Source organism: Gadus chalcogrammus, chromosome 8 (genome assembly GCF_026213295.1).
Source record: "Gadus chalcogrammus isolate NIFS_2021 chromosome 8, NIFS_Gcha_1.0, whole genome shotgun sequence".
NCBI lineage: Eukaryota > Metazoa > Chordata > Actinopteri > Gadiformes > Gadidae > Gadus > Gadus chalcogrammus.
In genome coordinates, this window is record NC_079419.1 from 19,700,952 (window position 1) to 19,710,474 (window position 9,523).

General features: G+C 48.9%; 1 protein-coding gene across 1 annotated transcript in view; it reads right to left on the bottom strand.

Moving 5' to 3' along the window:
- Positions 1-29: 29 nt before the first annotated feature.
- The window catches only part of scinlb (scinderin like b), a 17,296-nt gene continuing 7,802 nt past the window's right edge, over positions 30-9,523 (bottom strand). The window contains exons 4-17 of the mRNA XM_056596752.1: positions 9,069-9,230; positions 7,804-7,953; positions 7,138-7,227; positions 6,652-6,784; positions 6,057-6,145; positions 5,339-5,554; positions 4,857-4,990; positions 3,530-3,620; positions 2,988-3,158; positions 2,263-2,437; positions 1,415-1,530; positions 1,174-1,251; positions 1,019-1,079; positions 30-507 (exon numbers count right to left, since the gene is read on the bottom strand). Coding sequence (XP_056452727.1) covers positions 347-507; positions 1,019-1,079; positions 1,174-1,251; positions 1,415-1,530; positions 2,263-2,437; positions 2,988-3,158; positions 3,530-3,620; positions 4,857-4,990; positions 5,339-5,554; positions 6,057-6,145; positions 6,652-6,784; positions 7,138-7,227; positions 7,804-7,953; positions 9,069-9,230 — 1,827 coding nt within the window. The 3' untranslated portion in view covers positions 30-346. The remainder of the gene's footprint in view (positions 508-1,018; positions 1,080-1,173; positions 1,252-1,414; positions 1,531-2,262; positions 2,438-2,987; positions 3,159-3,529; positions 3,621-4,856; positions 4,991-5,338; positions 5,555-6,056; positions 6,146-6,651; positions 6,785-7,137; positions 7,228-7,803; positions 7,954-9,068; positions 9,231-9,523) is intronic.

Sequence of the window (9,523 nt, forward strand, 5' to 3'; positions counted from 1 at the left end):
CATGCAATCATCAATTGAAAAAATGAATAAAAAAAATAAAGCATAATCATTTGACATCGTTTTTTTTAATTCACAAGTACTGAATAGGATACAGCCCTATATAATAAAAGTTTGCATGCAAAGTGCATTTGAGCTGCATTTTAATACCAATGATGAATACAGTAAAAGTCCAAACACTGTGGTAATGAATTCAAATTATTCAGCAGAAAGCCCTTCCTTCGTTTTTGCAAAACAAGGTGATTTTGGCACTTGGGGATTCCGGGTCCTGAGGAAAACCAGGTTGGTGAAGCGGAGCATGCGGGGGGTTTGGGAGGGCCGAGGGCCGGGAGCTAGGAGGTATGGGTGTTCAGAAGCGAGCACGGATTCTGTCCAGCGGATCCGTCTCCCACATCTTGGCGTCCCAGGCCTGGAACCAGCCGGTGAAGATGGGGGGCTCAGCCCCCTGCTTGATGGTGGAGATGGGCAGACCCCTGCGCCCGGAGGGGTCTGAGTCCACGTACTCCTTGGCTGGAGGAGAGGGGGATGAGAGACTGTTTAGGACTCACTGTCCAGGCCTTCAGCACGCGCTGTTAGCCAAAGCCACCTGCAGTGATACAGATACACCCCCTTCCCACCCTCCGATGCACCTATTGTACGTTGTATGTTCTGGCACTTAATGTACGCACTCAGTATTGTCATTGTAAGGGCTTAGTTGTGTAGCATCTTATCCTAGCTATCTCTGTTGTATGCAGAGAATGGGTTAAGCTAGCGATTGTTAGTGCTTGGCACTTGGTTCGTTGAACATCCTGACTGTACCGTCAGCGATGCGTTGTTGTTTCTCCTTCTTCTGAAAAAATGTACTCTGGATAAAAGCCTCTGCTACATGCCCTAAATGTAAATGTAAATGTAAATCATTGAGCTTTCATTAAAAGATGAATGTGATGTTATTAAGGAGCAGGCAGGGGCATCTCGCTGTAGAAGAGGATCAAACCCAAGATGTTTTTAGTGAAGTGTATTGAATAATGACTTAAAGACAAACCTATTTTGGGAGCGCCAGCCTTCTCCACTGCGTTTGCATCCACGCCGACCCACAGAAAGATCTGAGGTCAAAGCAACCACCAAGCGGGTGAACCATCTGAACACGGATACAATGGTTGTGTGTTACTGATCATCGTTCCGCTAAGAGCCTCTCACCTGGTCCCAGGTGTCCAGGAGCATGACGTCATCGGTGGCCAGGTCTGTTTGGTTGAAGTCCCCTGGTACCTCCTCCACCTGGGAGACAAGAGCCCGTAGAATCAAGCATTGACTGAAAGTGTAGGGACCTAATAATTGACGAGTCCCAGCCCGTCAAGTACTATCAAAGCAAAGTGTCCTCAATATGAGAGACGGACATCGTCCCCGACAGTGTTATGAAGGGTGTTGTTGTGATACGTACGATAAGCCTTCCGGTCTTGTTGGAGCAGCCAAACAGGCGAGGGGGCTTCACCATGTTCTGCAGACTCTTTGATGTCTGGTAGTCCTTCTTACCTCCCAGAGCAGACCAGAAGCTGGCTGTTGGCGGGGACACACAGTAAAGAGGGTCATTAAATCAAGCTTCTAGACTTTTCCAGGGGGAAGGGACATTGAGGCGCTGGTACTTCAAACCAAGTCTATCTACAATCCTAGGTGAGATGACCATTCTAAAATAGATGATCAGTAGATTACTACTGCTATTCTTGACTCACTAACAGAAAGACACAATGAATCCACACGTCATCTCATTCTCCCACAGCTACCCTGGTTCTTGTTCACTCCACAGCAGTATCCTAGCGTCCCAACTGGTCAAACTGAGGTGTATAAACCCCCAAAGGCTCAGATTAAAATAGAGAACGAGCAGTGGCTTTGAAAAAATACATTGAATTCAAACAGCCTAAATTGGAATCCAGAAAGCAGTTTCAAGTGACAGGCTGCCTTCGCGTCATGGCTGTTGGTTAACACAGACCAGGGCAGTGGAGGGTCCCTAAATGGACTGCATTTATATAGCGCATTTCGAACCAGTGGCATCAAAGGGCTTTACGTTATTGCCTAACATTCACCCATTCAGGCACACACTCACACACCGACGGCGGTGTCAACCATGCAAGGCGACAGCCGGCTCGTTGGGAGCAGTTAGCGTGAGGCTCAGGGTCACCAGGACGCTCAGCTAGGAGGAGCCGGGGATCGAGCTAGCGACCCTCCGGTTGCCGGCCACACGCCGCCTCTACCCCAGGGCTAGGTTCAGGACGGCAGCGGGGGGCTACCCACCTGGCTCTTTGCCCTCGGTGACGTTGCTGACGCTGCCCCCCAGGGCGTCCACCACGTGTTTGGCGGCGGCTACCTCCTCCTCGCTGGCCCCCAGCCCCTGCCACACCACCGTGGCGTCGGGCGCCTTCAGCACAAACACGTCGTTGGTGTTGAGGTTGGACGCGCAGGGCTCCACCTGAGGGACAGCATGGAGGAGGAGGAGGAGGAGGAGGAGGAGGAGGAGGAGGAGGAGGAGGAGGAGGGGGAGGAGGGGGAGGAAGAGGAGGAGGTGGAGGGGGAGGAGGAGGAGGAGGGGGAGGAGGAAGAGGATGGGGAGGAGGAGGAGGAGGAGGGTCAAGGGCTGTCAATAATTACTGCATAAAATAATATACAACGAGTCGTTGGTTGCTCCATGCTTGTACATGCTCTCTGTAAAGATGTAGCTCTCTTATTTATTCTTTAAATAATACTATGTGACAAGAATCAGATTTCTATTTTCTTCATTCGTCTATGGCAATGCTCATTCGCTAACACATCTGCCATGAAAGGGCCATACAGTACACACTGGACCCATGACCCGGTACAGTCAGGGCCATACAGTACACACTGGACCCATGACCCGGTACAGTCAGGGCCATACAGTACACACTGGACCCATGACCCGGTACAGTCAGGGCCATACAGTACACACTGGACCCATGACCCGGCGCCTCCTACAGCACTACTGAGTAAACATGAACTCTGACCTCCACCGCCCTGGTGGCCCGGGTGGTGCCCTGGCGGAGCTGGAAGAGGCGCTTCCCCGCGGCCGAGGTCTGACCCCCTTTGCGGGACGTCCCGCCGCTGTGGATCATCATGGGCTTGCCCTGGAACAGGCTCATCAGGTGGGCGGGCTCCTGGCCCTGCGTCACTCTCACCTGGGGGACAAGCACGGTCGTCATGGTGACAGGTTCAAGCTAATCTGAAGTCAGGTGGTTTACAATACTATCTTTCATGCATCCTGTTGCATCTTCCTTCAACAGTAGAAACTTTGTGTTATGTGGCGTTCATGTCAGCAATGTCCAAGTTAGAAAAAAAAGATAGAAATTGATTCCAGTTTCTTACGCTTCTTTTCCGGTGTTCTTTATCGATAAACATGATGTATTCCAAAGTGTCTATTATTATTTATCATGTCATGCAGAAACAGTGCCCTCTGCTGTCCATTTGTGGGTACTAGAGGAATGTTTTGTGTGATGATAGGGGGCAGATAGCCGGTAGACAGACAGGAAGAGAGTGCTGAGGCACCAACCTGGACTGGGGATCCTCCCATTGAGTCATCAAGCTTCACTGTGAGGAAGGCAGAGGCTGCCAACTCATCCTGAGTGCACTTCAGTCCCTGCCTGCACACACACACACACACACACACACACACACACACACACACACACACACACACACACACACACACACACACACACACACACACACACACACACACACACACACACACACACACACATAAAAAGAATAAGACAACACCCTCAACTCACGATGAGACCTTGAAGATCAGTTGCTGGACCCTTAATGTTGAGGTAACATGGAGTGCTGTCCTCGTCTTTCTGATTTAATTGTACAATAGTACAATACTTGTAAAATACAAACTACCAGGTGTAGATGATGGTCTGTATTAGTGGACATACCAGACCAGGTGTAGAGGATGGTATTAGTGAACCTACCAGATGTAGCTGATGGTACTATTGACCTACCAGGTGTAGATGATGGTACTAGTGACCTACCAGGTGTAGATGGTGGTTCTAGTGACCTACCAGATCTAGAGGATGGTACTAGTGACCTACCAGGTGTAGATGATGGTTCTAGTGACCTACCAGGTGTAGATGATGGTACTAGTGACCTACCAGGTGTAGCTGATGGTACTAGTGACCTACCAGTTGTAGATGATGGTACTAGTGACCTACCAGGTGTAGCTGATGGTACTAGTGACCTACTAGGTGTAGCTGATGGTACTAGTGACCTACCAGGTGTAGCTGATGGTATTAGCGACCTACCAGGTGTAGCTGATGGTACTAGTGACCTACTAGGTGTAGCTGATGGTACTAGTGACCTACCAGGTGTAGCTGATGGTACTAGTGACCTACCAGGTGTAGCTGATGGTATTAGCGACCTACCAGGTGTAGCTGATGGTACTAGTGACCTACCAGGTGTAGCTGATGGTACTAGTGACCTACCAGGTGTAGCTGATGGTACTAGTGACCTACCAGGTGTAGCTGATGTTACTAGTGACTTACCAGGTGTAGATGATGGTACTAGTGAACTACCAGGTGTAGATGATGGTACTAGTGACCTACCAGGTGTAGCTGATGTTACTAGTGACCTACCAGGTGTAGCTGATGTTACTAGTGACTTACCAGGTGTAGATGATGGTACTAGTGACCTACCAGGTGTAGATGATGGTACTAGTGACCTACCAGTTGTAGATGATGGTACTAGTGACCTACCAGGTGTAGCTGATGGTACTAGTGACCTACCAGGTGTAGAGGATGGTACTAGTGACCTACCAGGTGTAGCTGATGGTACTAGTGACCTACCAGGTGTAGCTGATGGTACTAGTGACCTACCAGGTGTAGATGATGTGCAGCTCGCGGCCTCCCAGTCTGTAGGTGTAGAGGATGAGGTAGCAGTCCCCTCCGTAGAACTGGCCATAGGAGGAGGGCTCCACGGGAACCCTGTCCCCATCCTCCACCCGCCAGATCTACACCACCACCACCGCCGAAACAAGCACTGCTTTATTACATGACTGTGTCCTACAACTACAACCAATTACAACCATGTATTGTGTCTCTCTCTCTCTCTCTCTCTCTCTCTCTCTCTCTCTCTCTCTCTCTCTCTCTCCCTTTCTCCCCCTCCCCTCCCCCCCCCCCCCCCCCCCCCCCCTCTCTCTCTCTCTCTCTCACACACACACACACACCTATTAGTCTAAATTTCACATTTCGATGAGTATTTTAAGTTATTGCTTCCATTGTGCATGCTAAAGCCCTTACAATGGGCTGCAGAAGAGAGGTTTCTCGTTGTTCAGATGAAGACAGAAACGCCCTCGTACCTGGACCTTGCCCTTGCCGTCGTCCACCATGCCGTGCTGCGCGGCCATGGTGTTGTTGGAGTGCAGGCTGGAGGCGTCAAAGGGGACCTGCTCCACCTTGGCGATGCGCCCGAAGGTGTAGGCCTTGCTGGGGCCTGTGGTCTGGTCCCTGTCCTTCCAGTCGCTGAAGAACTGCTTGAACAGCGTGGTTTCGCCCCCTGCTGGAAGCACCTGGATCTGCAGGGCGAATGAAAAAGATCATTGAGAGTTAATCCTCTACGGCTGTTTCCATCAGTGCAAGGCCATTGAGCCTGTTCAATGACCAGAGAGATTACTAAAGCAAAAGGCCCTTTTAAGGCACAGCCATCCAAAATACTAGCATATTCATAATCAGAGTCCTATTTTGCTTTGGTGTAAAATGTCATACGTTGGCAAGTACATATTCAATGTTAACTGTTGAATTATTATCAGCAATCTTTTATTTTATCTCTATCTAAAATGTACGTATATCACAGAATGTAGTATATTGTGTATCGGTTCTTATTCGAATTAGAGTGTGTGTGTGTGTGTGTGCTTGTGTGTGTGTGTGTGTGTGTGTGTGTGTGTGTGTGTGTGTGTGTGTGTGTATGTGTGTGTGTGTGTGTGTGTGTGTGTGTGTGTGTGTGTGTGTGTGTGTGTGTGTGTGTGTGTGTGTGTGTGTGTGTGTGTGTGTGTGTGTGTGTGTGTGTGTATGTGTTACCTGGGTCTTGGTAGAGTAGCCCTTCTCCTTGATGAACTTCTCAGCTGCGGACATGGCGGCCTTGCGCTCTGTGGTGTTAGCCTTGGGACCTACGTCAGAGGGAACACAGAAACATCAGAGGCTGAACTGAATCCCTCGCCACAGCCAACCGGGAGCACGTCTTTACTAGCGTGTTAGCATAATGTGCACTAGTGTCTCGGCAGCAGCATAGCTTGGCTTGCTAAAACTCTGGGTTAATCATAATCATTCTACAATAACACACACATGTACAACTGTATAGAGAGTTAAGAGGGAGGAGGGAGTATGTAGGGAGAGTATTACATTCTCAATAAATCTATGGACTGAAAAACGCATGAGGTACTGGTCTGTATTTGTGTCATCATACGATGTGAAATGCTCTGCAGTGAAATAACATGCATATCCACCAGAGAAAAATCTGTGTGAATGAACCAACTATGTGTTCCATCATTATGTAGTGTTGTATTTCTATTTGTTGTTACAGTCTTTTTCTTTTTTTTTTATAAAAAAGCAGCATAGAAATACATTTCAAAAAAGAGGGAGGGGGAGAGGTAATGTCAGTTCTGTTATGTTTCACCTTTCCACACGAAGACGTTGCGGTCCACCCCGTTGTCCAGGATGTAGCACTCCTCAGCGGACAGACTGGCCTGGAGGAAGGGGCTGGACTGGGCCACCAAGGAGGTCTTCATGGAGCCCGACGCATCTGAGATCTGCAGGGGTTTAGAGACCAAGATATTCCTTAAGCTCTGTCTCTCTCTCCTCTACGCCTCTCTACATACCCAATATTGTCTCTGTATGTGTATTTGTCACTTTGTCTCTGGTTCTCTCCCTTCTGTCATTCTGTCATTTTCTTTCCCCTCTGTTCTGTGCCTCTGTCACTCTCTCTTTGTGCAAACATAACTTAATTAACCTAGCATATTCACAAATACACACACATGCACATTACAGGTTAGGTTCAGTAGTTTTCTTCAACATGATGAAGAATGATAACATATATTACGTTTGGAGTAAAACCAGAAGTGTACTGTGGTAAACAGATCTGGCCTGCAGTGCTGTGACTCACCATGTAGAGGGCGCCCTTCTTCCTGTTGGAGGTGTCCACCTTCTCGTCGTCAGGGGTGCCCGGGGGCAGGCTGGGTTTTGGGCCCAACGCCTGCCAAACACAACGTAGGATTACACCTCACAACACTTCTTTGTCTTGCTTACTTTCACTTGCTCCCTCGTTCCCCTTAATCTCTCTCTCTCTCATATCTATCTTTTGGATCTAACCTACCCCTCTCTTTCTCATCCACTCTTTATCTCTCTCAAGCCCTTTCCCTCTTTCTCTCGTCCCCTTTCTCTCATCCCCTTTCTCTATGCCCCCTCTCCCCCCTCCCATCATTAGTTGCCATAGCGGGCTGCTCTTTGTCTCCGTAATGTGTTCCTGGCGCTCCGAAGTCACGGTGGTCACAGTGACCTGCTCTGATTTATTCCACTTCCCCTGATGGGAACTTCCGGAAGAAGCCTGTCCACATAGGATATGGAATGTTTCAGTGTGTTATGTGTGTGTGTGTGTTATGTGTCTGTGTGTGTGTGTGTGTGTGTGTGTGTGTGTGTGTGTGTGTGTGTGTGTGTGTGTGTGTGTGTGTGTGTGTGTGTGTGTGTGTGTGTGTGTGTGTGTGTGTGTGTGTGTGTGTGTGTGTGTGTGTGTGTGTGCGTGCGTGCGTGCGTGCGTGTTTGTGTCCCTTACGTCTATCATGGCCTGCGGCTCCCCTCCGTCGTCCACCATGTGCAGTTTGGCACGGCCGTTCCTCTCGTTGTCCCGGACATCGATGGCCACCTGGGACGCCTTCAGCCTCTCGAAGCGGTTACACTCACTGCCACACCACTGGTAGATATCCTGGAGGGAGGAGAGGGTGGAGGTGGGGGTGGAGGGGATAGAAGGTAGAGCAGAGATACAAAGAGAAAGAGAAGGGAGAAACCGTTACAAATCCAACCTGTTTTCCTCGACCTTCCGGAGGTAAACAGAGGTGAACGTGTCTTCGTGAAGGTCCTCCCTGGACTGCTGTTTCTACTGTCTGCACACTGAGAGCCGTCATCCAGTCCCAGACACAATGATCATGTTCATCTCACAGGAACTCTCTAGTCGACGTGCGTCTTTCAATGACGGAGAATAATGCAGTAAGCACATCATGTGATCATTATTATCATTATACTACTTATTCATATTCTGCCTTTGAAAAAACAGCATCACAACTTACTTACCGTTGCAGAGTGGCTAAGTAGAGGACGATAAATCAATATAAAACGCCTACTATTTAATATTTTAGGGACATACAGTGAATTCAGATACAGGTCATTTGTGAGCTTTCAGGGGTTATGCATCTTGTTCTGACCTTGGGAGTCAAACCCACCACCCTCTGCTGGGGAGTCAATACCCAGGCCGCTAAATAAGTGGTTCCCAACCCGTTTTACTTTGGGTGCCCGCTTTTCACTAAACACTGCTTATCAGGCTACTCCAAGGGTGGGAACACATACACCCTCCTTCCAACCCCACCGTGCCGCCCTAAAAGGGGTTATAGACCAAGATCTTCCTTCAGCTCTCTCTCTCTCGCCTCTACGCCTCTCTTTGCACATCCAATATTGTCTCTGTGCGTCTTTCACTTTGTCTCTGGTTCTCTTTTTCAACGTCATTCTGTCATCCTCTTTCTCTTCGCCTCTGTGCCTCTATTTCTCTCTTTGTGGAAACATAACTTAACAAACATAGCATATTCACAAATACACACACATACACATTACCGTTTTTTTTTCAGTCATTGTTTTCTAGTTGATGACGATGATAATGATAAGATACATTATGTTCGGAGCAAATCCAGGAGTGTACTGTGGTAAATAGGTATTTCTCTGCAGTGCTGTGACCAATATTCAGATTCAGATTCCACTTTATCTGTCATTGTGCAGTAGTAGTACAATACTATCTAATACTCTAACACAACCAGCCCTCGGTGAGCCCACCTTGCCCAGGTCCACGATGAAGCAGTCCCCCTGGTTGAAGGACCCCCAGCTCAGGGGCACCTCGGTGGCCCGGATGGCCCTCCGGCCCTTGATGTGCAGCAGCCGCTTCACGCTCATGTCGTTGGTCACCACGTGCTCGAAGCCAGAGGCCACGCCCCCCACCTGGTCGGGAGAGGGAGAGAGTCAGCTGTGGACGTCGAGTTAAGGATGCGTGTGACTCGGGGATTGGCCGTTGGTAGGGGATGGGAGGAACACTAGTCGCCCACGCCAGATGACATCAGAACTAAAACAAGGAACGATCATAAAAATGGAAGAACATTAATGAAATGAATGATCCTGCAATGCCGAGGTTCTCACAGAACAGACAGCTTTGTTCCGACCGTCCTACTTATCTCTCGGTTTCTTATCTTCTTCCTTATTTTTGGATTCCTCTGTTGAACTTGCTCACTTGCTCA